Genomic DNA, 27455 nt, shown 5'->3' with positions numbered 1-27455 from the left:
CTCTCAAGCAGCTGCAGGAACTTATGACAAAGAGTGGTGATAACAATATCACAAATTCTCCACAAATGTGGCTTGTTTGGGAGGGCTGCAGGAAAAAAGCCACTCCTCAAGAAAGGCCACACGCAGTCAGACTGTACAGTACTTTGCTAAAACACACCTTAAGATTCTGAGGCAGATGAGACTAAAATCCACAAACACCATCAGATTGAACTGAACTTGAGCGGTTCTGCAAAGAAGAATGTGTACACACACCACGACAATCAACTTTGAATACCAAAAATACACATTTTAAAACTGTTAGTATTAAATAGAAAAGTAGTTTAAAATATGTCTCTTAAAATATGAGTTTTGACAGCCTTTACATTTACACACATAACTGCTTAATTTTCTTTTTTTTTAATATTGCTATCAAATCAGGCCTAAAAACACAAAAATGCTAGCTTTGAAGAATAAATAACTGTTAAAAAAAAACTTTTAAAAACATTTTTACTTAACTCCAAAAGTTGACTCCTGATTCATCACCTTTGTGCCTTAAAAAAAGACAGATGGCCAGCAAACTGCACTTAGAACAAGTATACTATAAGTCACATTAGATAAAGTGTCATATAAAACTGAAAATAAGTAGTTAAAATAGTTATCACAGCCCCAGCAAACAGGTCACGAGAGACAGAGGTTGTTTGTCACTGTAAAAATGAAGGCTGTTGGAAATTAACATTAGCATTTCATTTTACTTTCATTATGAAGCAGTAGAATTTTATGCCATTTTGTAAAAAACAACAACAGCAGTGTCTTTCAGAACATCTGGGGGTGTTGCTCAGTGTCTTCAAAGATTTAATGGACCAACATAATCATTTTTGACCATTAATCAGTTTTCAGCATAAGCTCTAATCCTATTAGAAGATAATGTGATAAATGGGTTGTGAAATCGCTCATGGTTGCGAGCACCTAAATCTGCGTTCTGCTCAGAAGGTCCTGTAAATAAAAGAAACCTGTAAATTCACATCAGCCATGAGTCCACACACAAAAACATGAGCTCACTCCAATGATTATACACAGAACTTGAACCCATGGAGTCAAAAACATAAAATACGTGACTGCGCAGCATTAGGGTCATAAAATCTGACCTTGTCTCCTGTCTGCTGTGCGCGGGCCAGGCTGCTCGGCCGTCTCGCACTTCGTTATCAGATCAACAAGTGCTGATTTAATATCTTGGAGACAGACCACTTTCATGTTTTGACTTGGGAAACAGTTTCTCTGCATTAGATAAAGCATATAAAAGAAAAAATTCCATGACATGTAGGTCAGGCCAACAAAGATAACGCTACAGCACATGCTGTCTGTTCATGGTTCACCTTTAACCACGGTAACATTTAAAAAAATAAATGTGTGGTAATTTAAAGAAGTATTTCTATGAAAAGGTACGCCAGACCTATGAAATATGTTCAGGTCAAGCTCGGACAATTTATTATATTAAGATTATTTAGATGAATGAGAAAAATTATTTAAAAACTTTAACAGGATGGAAATAATGAAATAAAAAATTATTAACATGATAAGAAATAAAATAACAGAATTCATGAAAAAAAAAAAAAACAATGGTACCAGGATGGAGATAAAAAAAAAAAAAAAAAAAAAAAAATTTATAAAAGTTTGTAACATGATTGAATGTAAATGAATGCAAAAAAGAAAAAAAAAGAAGAATGAAAAAATCAACAGGATTCCTAACAGGATGGAATATAACAGGATGGCAATTAAAAAGGAAAATAAAAAGAAGAAAACATTGTTGTAGGATGGTGGTAAATAATTAATTATCTATATGGATTGTATGTGAATGGAAATAAAATTTAATGTTTGTAAAAAAAAAAAAATGTCCAAACATAAATGTAACAAGATGCAAAACAAAAAATTAACAAAATTATGAACATGAAAGAAAGAAATTAACAGGATTCCTAACAAGATGGAATGTAACAGGATGGAAATAAAGAAATTAACAAGATTATCATCATGACAGAAATAAAGCATTTACAAGAATTCCAGAATACAAAGCTAGCCACTGCTCAATGAAAGTTGAGCATCAATTTTTTTTTTTTGCTATCTTTTAAAATGTTGTCATTATCACACCAATTACTTTTTTTTTTTCAAACAGGGTGGAAGGTTTAGGAGTGAGACAAAGTCATTTCATAATACATATAACACAAATCGATTACTAATACTTCCCTATGTTAGTGACGTTGTTTTCCCATTAAAAATGATGTCGCATCTTGGTCTGGAGGATGATGTCACTAAGGACCTGGCTTTTATTATAACGAATAATTGGAGTAACAGGGTTGAAAGTGATGCTGAGGACACTGATATTATTTCATAAAAACTGTAAGACATTTTCTCGAATACATAAAGACATGTTATTCAATGTAATACAAATTAGATGGGCATATGTTATATTCTGGGTCATTTCATCTTCATCTTCTAAAGGGGGAGAGGCCGACTAAGTTCTATTAATTAAAAGGGAGTCATAGTTGGATTTTAAGGGGGCTACAGGGATACCGCAGCCCAAATTCTGACAAAACTAACACAGACTGGTAGCGGCGGAGGAGGAAATCCCAAAAAAACACACCAGACTCCACCCGAGAAAAGAGTGGGAGGATGAGAACAAGTGAGAGAACCAGAAATCAGAGGAAAAAGATGAAAAAAGTGATTCCTTAAGAGAGACGGATGGATGGTGTACACAAGACGGGTAATAGGAGACTTGGAGACTAAAAGAAAACAAAAGGAAATAGAGAGATGTTTTTATCAGCGATTATATGGGACACTTTCTGCACGCGATCCAAAATACACCATTATGTTACAGCATGCGTGGGAAAACTCAACAAAAAAACTTTTTTTTTTTCATGTCCTCACCCCTGCTCTAAAGATACAAATGATCTGACCAAAACCCACAGCAGCGGGAAAGGATGAGTTAGCAACTATGTATCATCGCCATAACAAAAGGCCCAGCGGTGCCTGGCCGGAGGCCTTAAAGGTCCAGACTGCTACAATCCGGGATATTCCATCCATGATTTCAGAACGGGGGAGAGGCTGACTTGTTCCCATTAGAGACGAGGGAGTCAGAGTAGGAGTTTTGGGGGGCTCTAGAGAGAAAATGAGGTGATCTCACAAACCAAAACATGGGTCTCATGACTCTCACTACGGTGTTCTGGTCAACTGAAGCAAATCACATAAATATAAAATAAACATAGCAACCAAATGCATTGCAATTGCTTCTAATCACTCCCACTCATTAGACTGCAATCATTAAACCACAATGCATGTGATGACTGTTCAGTGGCTGAACACTAGATCAACACAGACACTTAACTTGCAATAATGTGTGTGGAATAATGGCTTTGTTTGGAACGGATCTGCTTTGAATACTGTAGTATGGGCCGTTGTGTGCCAAGTATCCTCATAACTTAACCCCTTAACTGTCACCCCCCATTTTTTAAAATAGGCATTAAAGTGCACTATCCAAACTTAATGTTGTTTTATGAACACTTGGAATATTAGTTTGTCTCTTTTTAAAGCAAAAGATGTCTTTCAAAAATTATATATTAAATGTACTGTAAATAAAATGCGCTATATATATATTTTATTTATATAAATATTTTACATAGGTTTTACTCTAAAATTGGTATATTAAATCTAATATATATGTAAAAATTTGCGTTGATATGAAAAAAAAATTGAGGTTTCTGTGAGATTTTATTTAGGGCGTTTTCAAAACTCCTTTGAATTTAATGAATTTTTTCCTAGATTTCTCTGTCAATTTTACTTCAATACTGTTCAAATATGGGATCCTGAGACTCAGACCTTTATGATATGTTTGTTGCCAAGATTATAAAAAGTTTGATTCTAAAAGACCGTAATGCATTTTGTAATTGACACTGCCCACTAAGGGGGAGGAGACCGCCATAAGATTTTTAAAGTACCATTTCCATGGTAACGCAATGTCTGATTTCAAAATGGTTTTCACAGGATGAATCTTGGGCTTCTAAGCTTTCAAATGATATATAATTTATGATGATTACTAAAAGATTTTATAGAGAAAAAGGACAACAAAAAAAAGTTTATATATTAAACTTCGCTTTTACTGAAATTAAGTGTTTCTTTTTTTCATTATTTTATTCTAACAATGTTCAACCCTGTTATGCTGTGAGACATTTTAGTTTAAAAATGTTCTTGGCTTTTGCTTTTTTTAAATTTATTGTTTCTTTTTTTTTTTTTTTTATTTTAGAATTATATAATAATAATTTATTTGTAGATTATTTGTCTAAATTTTTACAATTATTTTTATTTTTTCATAATATTTTTCTGGAAAAAATAACTGTTCAACCCTGTTCTATTGTGATATTTTAGTTTTGAAATGTTCTTGATACTGTATTTGAGAGACTGGCATAATCTTTGACCTCATGGGGTAGGTTTATTTTACATCTGCATTCTCATACATCTGTTGTTCATTTTGGTTAGGCTTATATTGGACCTGTCAAGCTCAAAATTCAACTCTGTTGTGGAAAAAAAAAAAATTGTTGCTGGAAAAATATTGTTCTTATTTCACATGGCACAAGAATAATGGCTTTATTACACATTTTGCAAAGATCTTCAACCCCACAATATTTTGAATGTAACAGGGTTGACAGCTTTAAAGTTAGAGTTTGTAACAATAAATACCTACTGCTTCTCTGTAAAGTTATTAAACATATTTATAAATTTGGGGTAATAATTTAAGAATCAGCAGTTGAAACAGCTGTTCAACCCTGTTATGTTGTGTCATTTAAGATAAAAAAAAAAACTGTCAAGCTCAAAAGCTCAACTTTTTGCTGGAAAAATATTGTTCTTATTGCACAGAGCACAAGAATATTAATTTTAATATTAATAGAATATTATTTTGAATATAACAGGGTTGACACCGAACATGTTTTGAAAGAACAACAGCATTTTGTTTTAAATTATAATTTTTAAGGAACCCTGAAATTGAGTGAGTTATAGACCCAGGTCTATTCATTTCAAAGCTCCTGTGACAAGGTTGAAAAATTGACAGCTTAAAGGTTAGAGTTCATGATAATAACTACTATCACATATTTATCATTTGAGGTAATAATTTAAAAAACAGCTACTGAAAAACCCTTATTTATTGACCACCAATGTGAATTTTTAAGAATTTTACATTTCACCAATTTTTAAAATCTAATTCAACTTATTTTGAAATCAAATGAGTCAAGATAATGCATAAAAAAACTCAAAAAAAAAAAAACCTGCTTGCTTTCAGTTTCATTTATCCCACTGAAAATAGATAAAGAGAGATAATGCATAAGTTTCGCATGAGGGTGAAAAGATTTTCCCACACAGAGTTCACTCCTGTTCAACAGAAAGCTGCTTGGTTTGAAAGTGACGTAAAACATTAGTACACTATTTACAATGACTTTTTGCTGAAATTTTGCTAATGTTGTCTGGCAGATTGTCATTTGTTACTCAAGACGCTGTTTTTCAAAACAAAGGTAATTTATTCAGTTTGAACAATTCTTTCATACACAAATATATGTATATATATATATATATATTTATATATATGAAAAAGTACATTATTTCATATACTACATTAACACAGTTCATCGTTGTTATATTTTCCTGTGCATTTGTAAACTGCCCTACAAAATCTCTGCAAAACTTTCAGTAGTTTTTTCCTGTACAATAATGTTATATGAAACAAAAAATATTTAGGCTAACCATTATGAAAACAAATTAATTACTGATAAATGAAGACGGGGCAGCCCTGAAATAAACACCCAGATCTCCACCTATACAAACACACACGCACACACAAAAAAAATCACAAAAGGATAGCAAAACGGAAAAATCTTGGATTATGAATTGAAGCATATTTTACACTGCTGCTTTTTTGTAATATCAGATACTCAAAGCCTACAAAGTGTGACGCTCATGTACTGAAAATGACACTTATGACCAGTTTAGGCCCAGTAACTTGACTGTCTGCTTGAATCGTTAGTTAAACATGCTTGTTCTTTGTGTGTGAAGTACTTCAGACAGACCGGACAGGAAAAAGCCTTCTGTATTTTACCGTTTTGTTCAGTGTCGGAGAGATTGAACGAACCAGCGATGAAGCCAGCATTGCTTATACGTTACTAAGCAGACCGGATGCAGTGACTGTTATTGGTGGGGGACGGCCAGTAGTTTCCATACGAGCTGACATGTTACAACAAATTGCATTTGTTTTACTTGGATTTAGTCAATAACTGTTGACTGACGGTGGTGGTTTTGGTTGAGAATTTGAGTTTGAGTGGCCACGCTCCTCGGTTTCGCCCTCTCCCTGACACTCTAGCCGAATATCTTTGTTTATGCACACGTGAGAAGTTTGCACGTGAGTGGCTCAAGTGCCTGGCATCTGGATCTGAACCACCTCTCCGTTCTCGGCTTGCTGGAGCTGAATGGCCTCCTTCACATCCATCTCCGCCTGCAGCGCTGGAGTCAGAGCTTCAGCCTGAGAACCAAAAACAGAGTGAATGTGTCATTTTTGTGCCATTAGAAAACCAAATGCAACTGCAAAAATACTGATTGTTTCAAACAGGCTTCCTGATCATTCCCTCCATCTGCAATCTCCATCCGTTCCACCTCAAATTCACGCCACCAGATGAAATATTGGAGCTAATTTTGACTTGGTCCTTGAAAACCATAAACAAACTTTGCAAGTTCACATGCAGGATAAACATGGTTAAGTATAAATAACGACTTTATTCAACAATTCCTTTGTCAACAGTCTCCTCTGTGTCTCTCCATATCACCGTATGCTCTGTTGACTGTTGACAAAGGAATTGTTGAATAAAGTCATTATTTTTGTTTTCTTCGCTTACAAAAAGTGTTCCCGTCGCTTCATATAACCCAGATTGCATGTCTTATGACAGATGGAGTATTCTGACGATGTCTTTCATACCTTTTCATTGTTTGTTTTATTAATTATGGAGTATTCTGACGATGTCTTTCATACCTTTTCATTTTCATCCAAAAAATCTTAAATTAATGAAGACGAACAGAGCTTTTGCAGGTTTTAACGATATTAATAGAGGATTAATGACAGCAGACAAATACATACACTGCTTTACCTTTTAAGAGGCAATGACAGCAGACAAATACAACACTGACAGGTGTACAGATTGATACAACAAAAACAAAGATCAGGACAACAACAAGAGATGGAAAACAAGGAGAAAAGTAAAGGGTCAGACGAAGGCTACACTTCATCTCAGTCGTCGAAATAAAAACACTCCCTCAAAAAAAGAAAAAAAAAAGGGTAGAGGGAGTGATACAGGGGGAGACAACGCAGGATGAGTCATTTCAGAGTATGTGCAGTGAGTCATTCCTTCCTCAACACATGCCAGAGGAACAGACCGCACACCTGCACAGTGCAAAGGCACATACTGTACTCAAGGGCACGGCCCCGAAGTGCCAGGACTCTTAATACACAGCCCGCCTGATGCGAGACACTCACAAGCTGTGGTTTTCATCTTAGGTGCTAAGTGTAAACTCCTCAGGGGCTGATTTCCTGCGGCTCCACAAGAGGGCACTCATTAGAGCCAATGATTGAATAACTCAAAAGCATCACTTTCAAACAGCCCTGAGTAAGTGAGCTGACACTTCTATCGAACTATACAGAGAACAGAGCTTCCTGGCCGGAAACATCTTTACTTTCGACTATTTTTATCTGTAGTGATCGAATGTGTGACATGGAAGCTATTAAATGAAAAAAATAAAGGGGTGTGTTCATGAAAAATGTCTGTAAACACTACCACATGTTTTGTGCAGCAGATGGGAGCGACTGAAATAATCCTAAAATTCACATAATTTCAGCTTGTTGCCCAATTATTAAGCTTTCCTATAGTTTAAAGCATTTGATGTCATTTCCTGGCTTCTTAGCTCATCAAGTAGGTTAAAATGGGTCAATAAAGTAAAAAAAAAAAATACTTTTTTTTTTCCTTTTTATTATATTATATTTTATTTTTATTTTTTACTTTTTACCTGAGGTCCATTATTGTTAAAAAAAATTTTTTTTGTTGTTGTTTTTTTTATTTATTTTGTGATCATGATATTTTATTACATTTTTCTATGATGTCCACTTAATATGCATTTATTTATTTATTTATACTGGATTTATTTTTCCACTAATGTTCTTTTTATGTTTGTTTGTTTTGAAGTTTAGTTTCTTATCATTATATTTATTTTTTGTCCACGATGTCCACCTAAAATTCACTTTTAACTTATTAATTTTAATTTACTTGAATTTTTCTAACGTCCACTAACTTTCTTGGTATTATTTATTTATTTATATTTTTGTAATTATTTGATTTTATTTTTGTCCCTGATATCCACATTTATTTTTATTTTTTTTTTAATTTTACTTTAAATCCACTAATGCTTCGAAGATTTTTTTTTTTTTTTTTTTTTAGCATTATATTTAATTTTTGTCCCCAATCTCTACTTAAAATCAACTTATTCGGTATTTATTTCTAATAATTTTATTTGTTTTATTTCACCAAGGTTCATTTCTAGCCATAATAACTTTATTAAAATATATAACTTAACTATTTCTTATTCATTGCTGTTTTTTTTTTTTTTAATGCTCTCCAACTAAATATAACAAGTGTCCAAGTTTTAAATGAAAAACACAACAATCACAGCCAATCAGATTATATTTGATCTTCAATACACAGCTCTTTAGAGCAGGAATTTGGACTAATAGGATCTCACTGCGGTTGTGGCTACGATAAAAGAAATGGATGAAAAATCAAGTCACAGCTGCAACTAGTTGAGACTGGATAGGATCTATTTAAACGGAATCAAATTTATGTATGTATACATGTATGTAGACACTCAACCTAAAATTTTTATGAAAACAAATATAGGAAATACATAATGTCTTTATCCAGGTTGCGACATAGTTTTACATTTAAGATAATTTTTTTTTTTTAATTTTACAATAAAAAAAGAGCTAAGATATAAAACATGCAAGAATTGATTTCCATGTAAACAAATTTTCCACCAAACTGTCTTCCAAAAACAGCAGGTAATTTTTCTGTTCGCCAACTTCAGCACGGCTCCACTACTAAGTGAGCTCATGCCATCATTCATATTCATTTTCTCTGACAGCTGTTTATTTTATCCCCGTGTCACACTGACAGGTGGTTTGTCACAAAACGGCAGTAATCTACAATTGATTTGCAGAGATTTACTCGCTTGACTGCGTCAAATTTTGCGCTCTATTCGAGCATCATAGTCCATTAACAGCTTTCCAACAGCTTTGATGTGTACAGTAAAATTGCAGAGCCAATTTTGGAAGGAGTCCAGACCACCAAGTAAAGCAATAAGTGAGGCTAGAGGTAAATCTAAGACCCTTTCATGGGGTCTGGGTACAGATGTAATCATCAAGCCGTTCCCACAAACTGCTTTCCGGGGTTTGGTACAGCCTGCTTAGACGAAGATGAGACACTACATATTTGAGGGTCGGCCAAAGCACAAGTGTGTGTCCGTGAGAGAGAGAAAGAGGAAAAGAAAGATGTAGGTCACTCAGATAACAAGCCGTACAACTAATTTGGCTCTGTTACAGCACATCTGATGAAAGAATGTACTTCAAAGAGAGGAAGGGGAGCATTTGTTTGTTTTTTATGGCCTTTGTTTACAGCAGAGTATAGAGAAGGGGGAGGGGCTGAAAAATAAGAGGTCTTGGTGATGTCATCAGTATAGGAAAGTCGTTTCAGAGGCAGAGCAAGTTATGTAATTTTTTTTTTATATAAGATTACTTTTTTTTCTTCTGAAATAACGTGCGATGATGAATCGAGCACAATGAGACCAGGAAAGTGCATTAATAAAAGCAAATTGAAAAAAGTACCGATTTTAAGCAGGAAATGCCCTTTAAGACTATTTAAACCATAAGCGCCCAAATGGTCTAAAGAGGGTTTAGTTGTACCAGCCTAACCACTTTAAAGGGCAACTGTGGTAAAGGCCTCGTCCTCCTCCCTGTTACCAAATAGTTCACATTCCCGCGCTCACAAAAGCCATATTGGGGGTGCGTGCTAGTGCCGTGAGTGTTTTTTAAAAAATGTAAAAGGATGGTCACAACAAAGGGCTTTGAAATGCTTAATGTTCTCATTGTTGGTTTTTACACAGTTTTTTGCTTCAGCATTTTGACTTTCAGTGAAAATATTTTAATTTTGTCAATATGTCAATATGTTCAATTTATATAGTCCATTTCACTCTATTTTATTCAAAGATAATGTGCAAAATGATAAACACGTGTGCCAAACAGCAACAGTCTGAACTTGAATTAAAATTTCCACAGGGTTCCTACTCTTCTGAATTAATGACTTTCTATGACTTTTCCAGTAATAATACATGGTCATTAATGAAAATGCATTACTTATCTATGACTTTCCATGAGATTTTACTTTGTTTATTATACAAATCACACTTTTTTCCCGTTCTAATTTCCAGGTTTTCCATGACCTGGCAACACATTTGTTTAGACCTGTTTTGGACTGTTTTTACCATTTAACCGGTGCTTGATCGATGCACATTTCTCTCCTGATTCAGATGAGATGTCTTTTTTACTCAAGAAAGCAATATTATGGATTATGGACTTGAATTTTAACCAGAAGCAATGGTTTGAAGCTGAAAATCCCTTGATGGATTTGTTTTTTGCAAACATGCAGCTTTTCACTTCACAAGACATAAATTGATGGACTGGAGTGGCGTGGATTACTTGTGTATTATTGTGATGTTTTTATCAGCTGTTGGGACTCTTATTCTGACAGCACCCATTCACTGCAGAGCATCCATTGGTTAGCAAGTGATATAATGCTAAATTTCTCAACTCATCTACAACTAACTTCTATTTTTGGGTGACTTATTCCTTTATTTAAATCATTTTATTGTCATGTTTTTCTGTCTCGCCACAAAATCTTTGCCAACCAAAGTCTGATCCACTACAAGATTTAACACTGATTGCTCTTCACTTCAGATTAAAAGAAGTTTCTTCTGCTCTAAAGACAGAAACGTAAAAGCAGATGTGAAATATGCAAGTCAAATTGTGCCTGTGCTCCTCAACCCTAGCTTGAAGCCTCACATGAATCAAACACGTGAGTGCAGCTGCGAAAATGTGGTGCCTGTAATGACTGTCAAACCTCTAAATGTGTTTGAATATGCGTGCACGCCATATCGCAGCTCCGAAACGCCATAACGGCATCATGGGGAAGTGATTAGAGTGAAAACACACATCAAGGAGCATTTGAGCATGTTGAGAACTTGATGTACAGCATGAGATGGAAAACAGGGATAAAAATGAGAAAATAGAAAGGGACAACTGAAGGCAATTTATTATGTGGAGGAAAAACTAACTGATCTGGGTTGCTGATTAGCCGAAAATGAGAGTGGAGAGCAGGTTAAGATCACTACCTACGATTTCTAGAAAGAGCACATGGTGAGAGAGCGAGTTTGATCACACATATTGGTCACTACGCCACCCAGTGGTGTTGGCGCAGAATTGCTGCCCACCATAGACCAGATTGGTGCATTCATCGGACACCTGTGCGACAGTGGTGGTCGTTTTGAGACCCGAAAACATTCCTCCCTGAAATAAAACGGCTGTACATCACAGATAATGTTGACGTTGTGTTTGTGTGTGTGAGTGTGTTTCTGGCTTTTCTCACTTGTACTGCGCCGGTGTGGTCAGTCACCGTTCCCAGCTGGACGTATTGCACCTGAATATCATTACCCTGGAGAGGAGATGTGTCAACCCCACCCGTCCCGTCGGTCGACGCCACTGCGATGAGCTGTGGTCCTCTTAAAACCTAGGAAATAGGCAGAAAGAATGAGAAATATTAGCACTATGCTAACATTTTGGGAAACAACTAGATCCAACTATTCCGAATGCTTATTTATCTGTGGGAAAGTGCTCTAGACACAAAATACTGTTAAATTTCCCAACACGGGTAGATAGTTTTAGTAAGTATCATTCCTTAGTGACAATGTGACTAATTTTGATGACTAATGCTGTCTTACATGTGAGCGGTGTGACTGACAAATTAGAGCCAGACACTTAAATGCACTGCAAGCTGTTCTCTAAATTACCAGCACAAATATTCTTCAGATGAAGAATCGAAACAACCAGATGAGTTTCAAATCACAATCGGCCAAATAGAGTTTAAATGTCATGCCACCAAGCTTTCTGGGTATGCCGCTACTTTTGAAATGATTTTCTTTTATCTTGAGATCAGTGTCGCTATTGTTAACTAAAACTAAAATTGAAACTATTAAAAATCATTTTCAGTAACAGAAAAAAAAATGAAAGGAAGCATTAGATGAGAAATGTAAACTAAAAAAAAAAAAAAAAAAAATTAGAAATATTGCCTTGCCAACTAACTTGAATAAATTTAAGTACTAATATTACTAAAACTGAAAAAATAGATAAATAATTACAGCAAGCAAGCTGTAAAGAAATGAAAAGTATTAAAATAAGTCAATTCATAAATATACAATTATAATAAATAATACTTCAATAACACTAATTATTGATATTTTGTCCAGATTTATGTTATATATATGGATGGATTTTGAATTCCTAATAGAAAAACAAAGACTGATATCTATTAATAAACCTGTTATGCTAAAAGATCTCCAGTCTCATGACTGCAAATCCCAATTTTTGGCTGGACAGTGTTTTTAAAACTGTTTATCTAGCACTAAACAACGATCACACATACATCACACACTTTACAAACTTTACAAGAAAAAATACCTAGTTCATTTAGAAATTTCCATGACTTTTCTTAATTTTATGTATTTAGTTAGTTAGTTAATTGGTTACTTTTTTCTAGGCCTGAAAATTACACTTCAGATCTTAGATCTGTTTTTCAACTCTAGTTACATTAATAGATACAAAAAGAGCTTTTTGATTATAAAAAAAACAAAAACAAAAACGCAATCATCTTTTTGTGTTTTCTAGTTTTTCCACTAAGTATTCTACAACAGGATCAGCTAGGATCAAATTTTTGCTCAAGAGATTCTGATGATAATTTGATTTTAATATGGAAATGATTCGCATCCATTATAATGAAAACTATTACTGTGTTCTTCCTTTCAATCCATTGATTGTTCCTTTCTAACTTTCATTAGCACATCCGTCACCTCACTGTGTAAACAAAATTACAATTCTCACAGTTTACAATTGAATCTGCTAATGTTTCCACTCATTCTACAGCTTATGCAACTGCCTGTCATAAACCCCAGTAATGTGCACCTGTTTTTCAGCTCTTCTTGTTTTCACATTATCAGGAAGTTCAAAAGTCCAACACTGCATGCAGTAAGCAAACACTGTCAAATGAGTAGAAAGTCCAGTACTAAGTATTTACAATACAGTAGGCGAACAACATCTGGATGACGTTCAACATCTGCTGAGATCCAGAAGTGCGCAACTTTGGGACACTTATGCTATCCCATAAAGCAACTGGAGCTGAAGCCATATGATTAGTTAAGGGAAACAATCAAGAAGTAGGTTCTTCATTGAACTCAACACACTATGATAGTTCAGCAATTCAGAAGTAGCCCAAGGGAGGAAATGTTTTCCATTCTCATAGTCACAGGCCAATCAGGATTGTCAATGAATGTATTTTGTTTCTTGCAAGCCATTAAGCAACTGCCAATTTGCTGTTTCAGGATTAAAAGGTGCAAAACTATGCGACTTGCAGAAAAAAACTGGCATCTTGAATGCACTTGCTTGATTGCCAAGTCTGAAATTTCAAGTGGTGTTGCAAACCGAATTCAAATCAAGCCAGGGATTTACTGCATTTCCTCATGCACGTGAAACTGATTGTGCATGTGTGACACATCCAAGTGCTCATCATAACAGCCACATGGAAGGCCTAGTCTCCAGCTGAGCTCTCACAAACACATCTCCATCCTGCACCAACTCATCTCAAAGCTAGCAGATAAAAGCAAAATCACTTGCATGTTCATGCTTGATCGCATACTCTCGCACTTTGTGTTCGACTGCACCAAAGCAAGCCCGAACTCATCACTGATTAGACATCATCTGACCACTAAAGGTGCTCTGATGTGGTCACAATGGTTTTGGATCCACCGGCTTCTCTTCAATTGCTGACGCTAGTCTTCAATCTGAACTGTGAGTCACTAATTTCTCGACTGCAGCAGTTGACCGTTTCCACATGCATGGCGTTCATTCAAAAACGGCCATGTGGAATAGAATTTAAATGAAACGTGAACTTCAGACTAAACACTAATCGTTAATCATTATAGCTCTTCGGCGACTCCATGTGGTGACACCTCTCTGCACCAGTGTGGGCATAAACAATCAAATCAGAGTCTCCTCGAGTGGGAACAGAACTGCCATGCACTCCCAATTAGGAGAAAGAAAATCTGTTGCACTGAACAAAAATCCCACAATAACCCCAATTTCAGATCCAGTTCGCCTCTGCCCCCACCCTGGATTCAAGTGCAAATGATGACTTTGAAGTCATGAGTCAGAGGCATGCTTAGAGGTCGTACAGAACCCATGCAATGCCCACCATGTCTCCAACGGCATGAAGAAAAGATGCCAATTTCGCCACAATGACTTTTTTAGAATAGAAAATGATGCTGCCAGTCAAATCATGGGGTAATAATTAGTGTTTACGATGTTGGGTTGGTTTAAATGGGATGAAGCATTATTCAAAAATGCAATTCATACATAATGACTTGAATACAGCTCTACGATTAGCATGTTTTGACATTTTTGAGATAGGCATCCTGCTATCATAATGAAGAAAAAAGCCTCATTAATATAAATAAATAAAAATCTTGAAAAGTCATGTGGTGTGATTAACACGCATAAAAAAAACTAAACTAAACAAACCAAAACTGGACCAAACCAAACACAGCTAGACCAGACAAAATCAAACAAAACCAAAGGAAAACAATATATATATATATATATATATATATATATATATATATATATATATATATATATATATATATATACAAAAAAAAAAAAAAAAAAAAAAACGACTAAACTATAACTAAAAAAAAATAAACCAAAACTGAACCAAACCAAAAAAACTAAACAGGAAATGATATCATAGAGAGGACCACTGCAGACCCTTTAATTATTCTCTTAAAATAACAGATAATTTCGTTATGACTAGGCCAAGTTAGTAAAATATCATGTGGTGCAGGTCCACAAAAAAACCTAATGATATTTATGAATAAATGCAATTTTTAAAAATTACTTTTTACCTTAAAATTTGAATACTTTTTGGAAAATAATGATTATGTACACTCACTTGCGTTAACGGTATCAGGAAAATATGTTATTATTTTTACTTGATTGCTATGCCAAATGCATTACATTTGCATTTTGGTTGAAAAATTGTATGAAAGTTTTTCAAAACCACATTAAACCATTTTCTTTATCATCAACACCTGTCTGACCCATTTACTCTGGTAAACAAAGAATAGCATGAGAACAACTGAAGGGTGGCCCAGCAGGTCTTAAACACAAACACATGCACAAGCACAGAGATATGCACACACAAAAATCTGAAGATATTGGGAACAAGAGTAATTCACAGCTGAGGGATGTCTTTTTACATTTCTCATTTCATCATTTATCTGCACCAGAAAACTGCAAAGACACACACAAAAACTTGGGACACTTTCTCATGCAGACAATCATGAAAACAATCAAAATAAAGTGCACCGCTCACTGAGCATCCATATGACATTTTGAAACAATCCGTCAGGCCTCGTAAAAAAAGGAAATAAAATTTTTACGCATTAAAATATATGTTTTGGGGATCTAACCATTGAGTAATATTTGTCAGAGCAAACACGGCTACAACAACAGGAATTTTAAAACTATGAGTTTTGTTTGTATGCTCAGCTGTGCGACTTAACACAATGAGAGTTTTATGATGCTGGGAGAATGCCTGTGATCGCATAGCAATGAAAACCCGTTCTCATCGGTTGACTTCCGGCCTCGCAACTGTTCTCAAGACGACTCTCCACTCCAACGCCGATCGGGAGAGCATGGGAACGTGGTTCCAAAACAATCAAATAAAGTAAAGCTAATTCAAAACACGCATCACATTGGAGACACACTCTTTGGCTCCTGAAGTCGTCCAAAATAAAAGCCAAATAAAGCCAGGGTCACACTCATTTTACATACAGCACACCGTGAAAATGACATGAATATAACAGTGGGCAAATGCATAAAGCACAGCATAATTTGAAATCACAAGTTTAAAGTTTAAAGCATTCAATTAACACAGACCGACCGTCACGCAGAGAACATGAGATCATGCTGGATACACATGCACACTTCACAAGATCTCACAGCTGGATTCAACTAAGTTTGCAAGGTTTGTGATATTAAATGTTCATTAGTCATTCAAAGATTTGTTTAAATGATATAACTGTGTATTTGCTTAATGCTGATGACAATAAAGTATTATAATGTTTGCCTATTACTAATAATATAAAAGCAATGGTTATAATACTTTTTGTATACATTAATTCTTTGGCTTAACCGTAATGATGACGTCGAACAAGAGGGAGAATATGAGCAATGTGTGCTCAAATATCGGCCGATATATCGGTTGACCACTAATGATTACACAACGTGCATCGGAGTTGAACCGCTGTGTTCGCATGAGGTCTGCTGACTTTGACAGAAATTAAAGGGCTCGTTTGAGACAGTTATCTGTTTTCTGTTTGTCATTAGCGAGTAAATCAAACTCTCAGAGGAAACGGAGTAAATAACCAAGCCAGCTGTTTGCCTTCTCGCTCATGGCTGGACTGAATTCACATTGAAAGGTATTTGAAACTGAAACGGATCATGCCCTTTTCTCAAGGGTCTCCATGAGCTAACCTCCCCTTGTGCCCAGCCGGGTTTCTCTCGGAAACAGTCAAACTTCAAATCTGCTATCTCGGCGAGCTGCCAAACAAAGGGTTTAAAATTTGTCCGAGTGCTGGTTGATGGGACTAAAAGCAAACAGGAAAAAAAAGGACCCAGAATAAATCTTTCTCTTATGTAGTAATGCTTTCAGCAGCAGAGTAGGACAGCAAACACATTGAGGAACTGGAGCAAAGACAACGAGGAACAAAACAACAGCAGCTTAATGCAAAAAACATTTAGTTTGGGGCCTTTTTGAAGCATAATACCCTACTGTGCAAACACGGCATTCCTCCCAAACTCCATTTTTCATTATTGTTGTTCAAGTGTCGTCTTCAGTGAATATGATTATCGACTAGCTTTCAAAACCATGAATTCCCCTGAAAACAGAATGAAAATCGGTTAAGCTCTACTAATAAGCTTTATGAAATCTGAATGCTTCTTCACAATTCATTATGCAGGTCCCAAACATTTTTGGAAGACATTTTTTTTTTTTTTGCACAGTTCAATAAACGGTGTTGTGAAAGAGGTCAGGCTCCCAGCTACATGAAGAGTTCTCTAATACCCTCAAGAGTTGTCAGTATGATGAAAAAAAGTCTCTCTGGAAAGGTAAACGCTTCCGCCCAATTTCAACATGAGTCCAGCAACTTGTGCATCTGGAGCGGGCCAAACCTAAGCCAGGACAGATGTGACAGCCTAACTGTTATGTGAGAGAGACCGACAGACAGAAAGAAAGATGGCCAACAGGATGTTGGACAAACTGAGTGAACTCCTAAAAACATCTGAGAGTCACTTCTGCTGCATCTGCTGCAAAACCTCCCACAAACAGACAGAAGAACTTCAGAATAAAAACGGTTATGGATGGGTCTAAATTTGTATCCAAAATTTGTTTCACCCTGACAACAAACATTATCTAATGAGGACATCTTCGGACATTTGAGCTCAACGGCTAATTCCTGTTTGATGAGGGTTTTTTATTTTTACAAAAAGTCTCCACACAAACCAGCTGGTCTTATAAGCTACAGTATTAGGCTTTGTACGGGAGTGCCATCACTAATATCTCCTTAAACCCCAAACTGTCTTTTTATTTCATTCTTTAAAACTTTAACATTCTAATTTGGAGGGCAGCCACCATCAACAGTACTACATCCACAAAATTTTTACATTGCCTTGAGCCTGGAAGCAGATCTAATTTCTAGTGAAGATTCAGTTCCAAATAATTAAACATTGCATGATGTTACTAATGCTGAAGCAATACAAGGTTTAGCTCAGTCATCATGAAATGGTCATAATGTTATTCCATTTGCTTCATTTGAAAATCACATGGGCGCTGGTTGCGACCTCCACACGTGTTATGCTCTTAGTAATGTTAAAGCGATGCAGGGTTTAGCTTAGTCATCACAAATGTTGATCACATTTTTAATTTGTAACATTTGACCATTGGTTCTGGACAATGATCTGACTTCCTAATAGTATTTGGCAGAAAAGAGCCTTAGGAAAAAAGAAGGTATAGGAAGAAAGTATGAAAGGAAGCTTGAAAGGAAGTTTAGGACACAAAAATGAAGCAGTGAAGGTGAGGAAGTTTAGAAGGAAGCTGAAAAGGAATGATGCTCAGAAGAAAACTCCGAAGGCAGAAAGGCAGGAAGGAAGCTCAGTAGGATGATGAGGAAGCAAAGAAGGTAGGAAGGAAGTTTGAAACAAATGAAAGAAGCTCAAAGGGAATGAAAGATGCGACTGGAATGACGTTCAGAAGGAAGATTAGGAAGTTTGAAGGGAACAAAGTTTGGAAGAAAGCTTGAAAGGAAGGATGTTTTTCAAGGAAACTTGAGACAAAGAAGTTGTTTAGAGTTCAGTAGGAAGGTGAGGAAGCTCTGAAGAAGTTTAGGTAATAAGGTAAGGAAATCTGGATGGACAATGTGAATCTAGGAAGAAAGAACACTTACAAAGGATGCTTGGACAATAAGAAACAAGCTCAGAAAGAAGGATGTTCAAATGAAGGCATCGAGGAAGGCTAGGAAATAAGGTACAGTTTTACAGTCTCTCCTTTTACTAATAGTTCAGATAGGTGTTTCAAACTGAGCCTCATCATAACACATTGTACAAGTATGACTTCCATGACCGAACTGGTGGACGAGCAAATTAATCTGCAATCTTTACGATATTCTGTGAAAGTGGAGCTTTGCAGTTTCTCAAACTAATGGTTTGACTTTAGGCTGGATTGAAGGGAAACAAGAACATAATATCTTATAGATAAATTATCTTGACATCCTAATGCTCAAATCGCTAACAACAACCTTAAATATGACCCCTGTGGAAGATTGAGAAACTACTCCTGTAGCCAAACTCATCTTTTACACCATATCCAAGGAAAGGGGTTGCACAGTCCAGTCCCGCCTTCAAACCTCATGTTTTTCCTCCACATTTTCAATGTTTCCAATGGAAAGCATCTCTGAGCAACGTAAATTATGAAGACTTGATGATTTTACTGCATCTTGTTGATCAGATGTTCACTGCATCCAACTGGCGGTAAAACAAGAAGTGAGATTCTCACAAAGACGATCCGTTGTGCTGCAAGTGTTAATGAGGACTGTCAAGCAATGTGATTGGTGTATTTAACAGTGTCCACCGACCACAACACATGCAACAAGTCATGAAGAACTTCTCTCCATTAGATTACCAAGGGATTTTTTTTTTTGAATATTTATGAGAAGACCTCTGTATCACTGCCATGACCACATCAGCTTCCAGAACTCCTCTATCACGACCCAAGACAGGAAAGAGCATCAACAATGCTGGAAAATCCAATCTCCTCCATTATGACACAATCATCACTTGGATCGCAAAAAGCCTTGGACCATTTTATTTAGCATATTTTGTTTTATAACTTGAGTCAAATCCATGTTCCAATGGAGGTAAAAAGGGTAAATTCATTTAGGAGCTTGAATTGGGACTAAAGCCTCAAGGTTGTGACAACAACTGGACTGCAAGTTAAATCCTGGAGAATTTAGATCCTACAGCAGGTACTTAATGGATGCGAGCTCTGCACACATCTGGTTTTAATACCGAGATAGAGGAAACTTGAAGTTCTGGATCATAAATGGGCATAATTGCATACATACCAATATAAATATACACATCTGCAGAGGTAAAAAGTTACATCAATTGAATACACAGATGCCGCTTGTGAATGATATTCAAACTCCTGAGCAAATTTTTGTCTGGCCCAAATTCAATAAAAGCCGATTAGAAACAGATCACAGTAGTCTTTTCTCACTCTTTTTACATTTGTCTGAATAAGCAGGCATACTATAAGTCTTTATTGGGTCTGCTTCTGGTGCAGACTGAATTTATAGTGCACAGTTTCAGATATGCAGATAGTGCCAAAAAACTTACTATGTAAATGCAGCAGGTTACTTTCAAAAAACTGCGCTGTTTGTTTGAGCGACCCAGCATGCTAACTTCAGACTCAACCAATGGTCTGAGTTTGGGGCAGGACTTCCATTTAGTGCTCATATTGGTACATTTTCTTAAGTTTGCAGGGAAACAAAACCATTTCAAGGTACCAAGCTGCTATGGTTGGGTATTAATTTGCTCACATTTCCAGATTTGATTACATTCAGATTCAGTTACAATTTGGGGGAAGTCGTGGCCTAGTGATTAGAGAGTTTGACTCCTTACCCTAGGGTTGTTGGTTTGAGTCTCGGGCCGGCAATACCACGACTGAGGTGCCCTTGAGCAAGGCACCGAACCCCAACTGCTCCCCGGGCGCAGCAGCATAAATGGCTGCCCACTGCTCTGGGTGTGTGTTCACGCTGTGTGTATGTGTTTACTGCTGTGTGTGTGCACTTTGGATGGGTTAAATGCAGAGCACGGATTCTGATTATGGGTAACCATACTTGGCTGTATGTCACTTCACTTTCATGACCATTTCAAAACACAGGGCCCAAACTAGACAGTTTAATTACTATTTATGTGCATTTCATGTCAAAAACTGTTAAAATTATAACTTGTGGCCACTTTCTCTTATAAAGACTATTTATTGATTCTGTAAATACAACATTCTGTCATGAAACTCCAGATTGCGCAGGCCAATAGGTTAATGACATCATTATTCGCGTGGCACAGCTGATTGGATTCTTTTCGCATCAGCAGCCAATGAGCTTCCTTCTCAACATTCAAATACTTGGATAGTGCTTGCTGTAGCAATTGCAAAGCACTTCAGAAACCCTCCACCTTCCCCAGCTCCACCTGTATAGATCTGCTATGGGGTGATTTCATGTGTTATATATGAGGGTTATTTCATATGTTACATGTGCAGCAGCAGTATTTCTTACATGCTCATTGCAGCATGTCTGTGGATGTATAGTAACAAGTGTCCTAAATATCAATCACTTTATCTTTCTTGTCAAAATAGGCGGTACGTGGCTACAAACAACCTCTGGGCTCACAAGCTACTGAGATACAACTACACTTCTGCAGAGCTGATCACATATCCATTCTGCTTGCAGATAACTCCTTTATAATTCAATCCGAACATCAACTAATGCACCTGGACTTACCAACAGGAGCCAAATCTCCCCATTCCTACCTACCTCAAAACTGATCAAGGGAGTGACTGCAGAACCATACGGATCTCTAACTATGTGCACAGCAGTGCACCATCCCATTGTGAAAGGAGAAGGAAATAAAGAACTCTTGTTCATAGAAAACACAAGGCCTGAGAGGTTTTGGTAATAAACATCTGCAACGTCTGGTCTGAAGAATTTGCGAGCACAATGTGGAACTAACCAATTGTACCAACCAAAAACAAAATCTCCTCAGACTTTAGTCTTCTCACCCTCTTTTCACGTTCTTGCCTTATCTTTTGGTCAGGACCTCTGTAGTTGCGGGGGTCAGATCAGAGGGCAGGAGAGGAGGCATCAGATAAGAGCACACAAAGGGGTCGCCAACTGATTTAACACACTGTTAACACTCCTTCACTTTTTTCATGGAAGTCTTTCATGTGCCGGCTATGTGCATGTTTGTTTTAGATGGTGGAAGGGGACTAAATGTTATGGCACGCTGCTATAGTCCAACAGCACGTAACTCATGAGCTCTTCTCCTTGATGGAAGAGAGAAGATGGCGAGCAGATGGGGATGTTAAAACGCTAATGCAATTCAGATACCCTGCTTAACCAGACAAAGAAGGAACTTTACACTATCTTCAAAACCGGTCAATACAGGCTGCATCTTTCAAGCCCCAATAAGAACAGAAGAACACCATAAAATGTTGTCTATTTGACAAACTTTTTAAAAAAAGTCCTCTTTTTGTCTTCCATAGAAGAAAGTAAATCATATGAGTTTGGAACAACCTCAGGGTGAGTAAACAATGACAGAATTTTACTTTTTGTCCAACCATATTTAAAGTCCAAGACATTCTAAAATAATGCCAAAAATTGTAATTACCTTGCCAAAAAGTGATCCATATGCACAACACACAATGTCCTCTGTGCTTTACTGTAATCTCTCACATTTTCTGTGACCTGAATTTAGATGAGAAGACCCTAACTATAACTATTTGTCTAACCCTAGTCCATAAAACCATCTTGATTGTGTTGGATATTTTATAACTGCTAAAGTAATAATAATAAACATCATTTATTCAACTTCATGTTGTTTCAATTTTCAACTTATTACTTTTAATGCTTCTGTGGACGACAAACTGAGACAAGAGGAACCGTGCTGGTCGCTCTTTTGCATGCCGTGTTTTCATGCTTTAAAAACAACACAGAGCATCATAAAAGTGGTCCATATGACCCATGCAGTATATTCCAAGTCTTCTGAAGTCATATGAGAGCTCTGTGTGAGAAATAGAAGCAGAATGTTGTGTTGGTACAGTCATGAGAGAAGTAGCAAAGTCTGATTCATGAGAATCTGAACTTTTTAACAAATCATTTGATCCAAAATGCAGTCTGAATGATTCATTGAAACTATCATGTGATTTGAGAAACACATGAGTGGACACTTTAATGATATTTTTATGTTTTTTGAAATGTAAAATATATATTTCACATTCATTGTATTTGTATAGAAAATAGTGACCAAGACATTCTTCAAAATTTCTGTTTTATGGAAGAAAAAAAACATGAGTTTGGAAAGAGGGTAAAGATTGACAGAATTTCCATTACTGAGTAAACACTCTGATATGAAGTGTTTCTGAAGCATTTATAGCCCTGCTGAAAGCTTTGAGGGTGACTGCAGTACTGCTGGCCTTAAATTTTGCTGACTTGAGGCTGAGTGGAGGACAGGCCTCCAGCTGTTTACAGGATGGAGATGAGTCGAAGACACATGAACCGTAGCACGTGGAGATGAAAAGAGAGGAGATGGAGGAAGAGGAGGACGGACCAGAGTGAAAAAATCCTTGGAAGGGACAAAGAAAAAAACCCTGATGCAGAGGGAGATGTGGAAGAGGTACAGGGAAATCATCTGAACGTTGTCTCAGGGCTAATGACATTTTCTTTTGCTCTCTTTCCTCTTCCTATTTCGATGTTATGTGAAAGCATAGATAGACATTATCTAATGCATATTAGCCAGTTAGAGATTTCAGGAAACACATATTTTGTATATGTGCAAACTTTGGATGAAATACCACCTCATATCTACAATCATCTGGGAGACATGCCAGGAGTATTTAAAAAAAATACAAACGTTTACTCATTGCTACTGTACAGATGAAAACTATCATTATAATGGAGTATGTTATGGGTGTGTGAGCATGTGTAAAAAGCTGGAACTGGGAAACAGGCTAGACAAAACAAGTGCTGATAAAACTGCAAAAGCTGCCTTAATGGCAAAGTGCAATCTAGATTTTCAAAGTGTTCCACTTCAATGCTTAATGTTGTTATAAGGTTGCTAAGCATTATATTTAACTAACAACATAAAAAAATGTTTAATGAAAAAAGAAACATTTACTGAAATAAAATAAAAAAATAAAAAACCTTTTGTTTTTTTATTTCAGCCAGTTGGCAATTTTTCAAATTTTTATTTTGTTTAATTTACTAAAATGCCTAAAATAAAATTTACAAAAAGTAGACTTATTTAAACAATAAATAATAAGAATGACAAAAACAAGATGAAATGAAAATGGAAAACATAAAATAATTAAAAATATGAATAACTCTATAATAGTTCTCCATGATTCTAAAATAAGATGGCTAAGATGTTCTGAGTGATTGCTATGTAGTACAGATCGGTTGTGTACCTCACGGACACATGACACCTGTCTTTCAACATAAGGTGGTGTAGTAAAGAAGACAACAATCCAAAATTTTGAATGTGTGTTGTTTGTGTGAAAGGAGTTGAATTTCCACACAGGCCTCTATTGATTTTCAGCCCTGTCTGATCTAGAGTCCCTCTTTGATGTGAGCTGAGAAACAGGAAGTGCATGCTGTCCCAAACATCATACTCTCAGAACAAGCAAAAAAAAAAAAAAATGAGAGAGGACACACAAAGACACTGTCACATGGACACAGACCAGTAAATGTAAAAGGGTACCTACATTTACCTGGCCATCTTGCCCAACATGCACTTGGTGGATCTGTAGGTTGCCCTGCAAGACAGGAAAGACATCTTTTCAAATTTCAGCAGTTGCCAGTTTCCATGAATGACGTACACAATTCTTTTTTAAAGCATCATTGCACTTTCAGGCAGAAATGGATTTCTGTTTTAAGTCTCTAGACGATTTTTGTTTTTGAAAAGTTTGAACTTGAGAGGGATGTTTTTATAACATTCTGTAATGGTAAAAAAATGCACGTTTACAAAGAAAAACAATAGAAATGCAAAGCAGTGGAATGCAAAAAGGCACTTTAGATGTACAGTAACTATTAAGTATGGATTATCTAGCATACAATTAAAGCAGCATCAAATGTTTGCAACCTCATTCTTTAAATGTATTCAGATCTAAAGGAAGTGATTGTTGCTCTCGTTGTTGTGCTTGGTGTTCTGCTGTTGTTCCTGTGGCACCTGAGCAATGTGGAGGTGTCCCTGCGGTATCTGCGAATGAAAAAACATCCAAATGAATGTCATTTCCAATCAAGCTGTTGTCAAATAATTATGTTTGACCATTGAAAGTGTGCCAATATTATTTAACTGTGTATTTAGGATACATAAAATGCTAGCTATGAAATTAGCCATAGCAAGACAAAAACTCATAATAAAAGGAAAAATTTTAATTAATTTGGAGTTAAAAGGTTTGGATTATTAAGATTTTTAATGTTTTCGAAACGAATGCTCTCCAAAGCTGCATTTATTTATAAAAATACAGTTAAAAGAGTAAAACTGTGGAATATTACTGCAATTTATAATAACGTTTCTCTATGTGAATATATTTAAAAGTGTAATTTATTCCTGTGATGCAAAGCTGAATTTTCAGCATCATTACTCCAGTCTTCAGTGATCTTTCAGAAATCATTGTAATATAATAATATTTGCTGCTCAAGAATCATTTCAGATTATCAATTTTGAAAACAGTTGTGCTGCTTCATATTTCTGTGGAAACAATGACACGTTATTTTTCAGGAATGTTCAGACGATGTATAAAAATATTCATTTCATTTCTTTCTTTAAAAAAAAAAACATTTAATTTATTTTTTTTTTAATTTTTTTATGACACGTTATTTTTGTTTTCAAAAAAAAAAATTGTAAATAAAAATATTCATTTCATTTCTTTCTTTAAAAAAAAAAACGTACGCCAAACTTTTGAATGAGTATTTCTAAGTTAAATCACTAATGTTATGATGTAATGATGTTTTTTAATGATAATCATAACAAAATGAGTGGCGTCTTTCAGTAAAGTGTACTGTATTTTAATTATTATAACATGGCAAACATATCATGGTTAACCTTGGAAGACTTTTCAGTCTCGTGTTTCTTGGTAGTTCAGTACTGTGGTATAGAAATAACACATTTTTCCACAAATAATGTGACGTGTTCCTAAACATTTGATATTTTTGGTTTTGTTGATCAGTTTTTTCCTCCACTGCTTTCCCAAAATTCTCATGAAAAAAAAAAAGTCTAATTTAGGAAAAAAGTTTATAACAAAAGCTACACAATCGATCATTCAGAACCTAAAAAGAGCCTGTCATTGTTTGCAGTATGTGACAGGCTAAATTTATCGATTATGTGCGAGTGACAAAAACCGAACATTCGCGGAGCCAAATGGCTTGACAAAAGCTGACCACTGAGTTGTTGCCTCCGAGAGTACAACTATTATGGTTCGGTTCAGGGAGATGTTACACAAACAACAGATGACAGATCCGTTTCTGAGTCCACTGATGCCAAGAACTCCTCCGCAGATTTAACTCTCTTGATTGTACATTGTGTATTCAGGGTTTTGATTGTGCTGTCACAACAGTATGCAGATCATATTTCGGATGGTGTGTCGGGGTGGAGATGACCTCATGCAGCTGTGAGAGTCAGAGATCATGTTTAGGTCTTCAAAAGAGAGCGCATGATCAGGCACAGCGGAAACTCTGCTGCTAAAGCTCCATTTAAACACTTGCATGGGATCAGCCTTTCCTCTGAGCACCAGCGCTCAAAGAGAGTTCTGGAGAGCGAGACCTTCTTACAGAGATCAGGAGATGTTTGACTGTGTTTATGTGTGGAGATGAATGGGTATGTATGCAAGATGTGTGGTCTTGCAAGTGCATTAATTTAAGGCAGATATTTACGTTTGGTGAAAAAAGTGGTGGTTGTCTGTTCCAGATTTGTTGCCACCTTGGCAGTGGTTACTAAGGTGGCACTACATGGTTGCTAGGGTGTTCTGGGTGGTTGCTATGGCATTGCTAGCTGTCTGCACACTGGTCTAAGTCAAAAGAGCCCACCCTCAAATTATTTACAGGGTACTGAACCTTTTTTAGGGCCGAGAACATCTTAATGTGTGCTTACAAATTATTAAATTATTATTATTATTATAAAATAACAAAATAACATAATTCTTATGTACAGAGTCATTTACTATTAATTTTTTTTTTTTTTGGTTGCAATTAATATTTTTTTTTTTTTACTTTTATAAGTAATAATATTCTAATTAAACTTTAGCTTTGGGTTAACTTTTACAAAAGTAAATATTTATTATTTTACTTTTATAAGTAATAATATTCTAATTAAAAGTATCGTAATAGATATAGATAGAAGATTAGATAGATTATAGATAGGAACGAGATAGACAACGATAGAAATAGAACGGTAGATAGATAGATAGCTAGATAGATAGATAATAGATACAGAGTAGATAGATTAATTAGATAATAGTATAGATAGATTAATGGAATGAGATAGATTAGCCTTCTTAGGAGGTGGCGTACATTGACTGTTTAAACCTCCTGGGTCCGGAGGCCGTTCAGATCCAGGAACATTTTTCCCTATTATTACTGAACAATTTTACACAGACCCTCCCCCACTTCATCTGACTTGATTTATTTATTAATTT

General features: G+C 35.9%; 1 protein-coding gene across 1 annotated transcript in view; it reads right to left on the bottom strand.

Moving 5' to 3' along the window:
• Positions 1-5524: 5524 nt before the first annotated feature.
• The window catches only part of LOC109088276 (protein BANP), a 39294-nt gene continuing 17363 nt past the window's right edge, over positions 5525-27455 (bottom strand). Inside the window, exons 10-13 of the mRNA XM_042715659.1 lie at positions 24949-25018; positions 24525-24577; positions 11748-11888; positions 5525-6532 (exon numbers count right to left, since the gene is read on the bottom strand). Of these exons, the coding sequence (XP_042571593.1) occupies positions 6422-6532; positions 11748-11888; positions 24525-24577; positions 24949-25018 (375 nt within the window). The 3' untranslated portion in view covers positions 5525-6421. The remainder of the gene's footprint in view (positions 6533-11747; positions 11889-24524; positions 24578-24948; positions 25019-27455) is intronic.

The sequence above is a fragment of the Cyprinus carpio genome, chromosome A25, assembly GCF_018340385.1.
Source record: "Cyprinus carpio isolate SPL01 chromosome A25, ASM1834038v1, whole genome shotgun sequence".
In the NCBI taxonomy this organism is placed as follows: Eukaryota; Metazoa; Chordata; class Actinopteri; order Cypriniformes; family Cyprinidae; genus Cyprinus; species Cyprinus carpio.
This window is presented reverse-complemented; position numbering and strand designations above follow the sequence as displayed.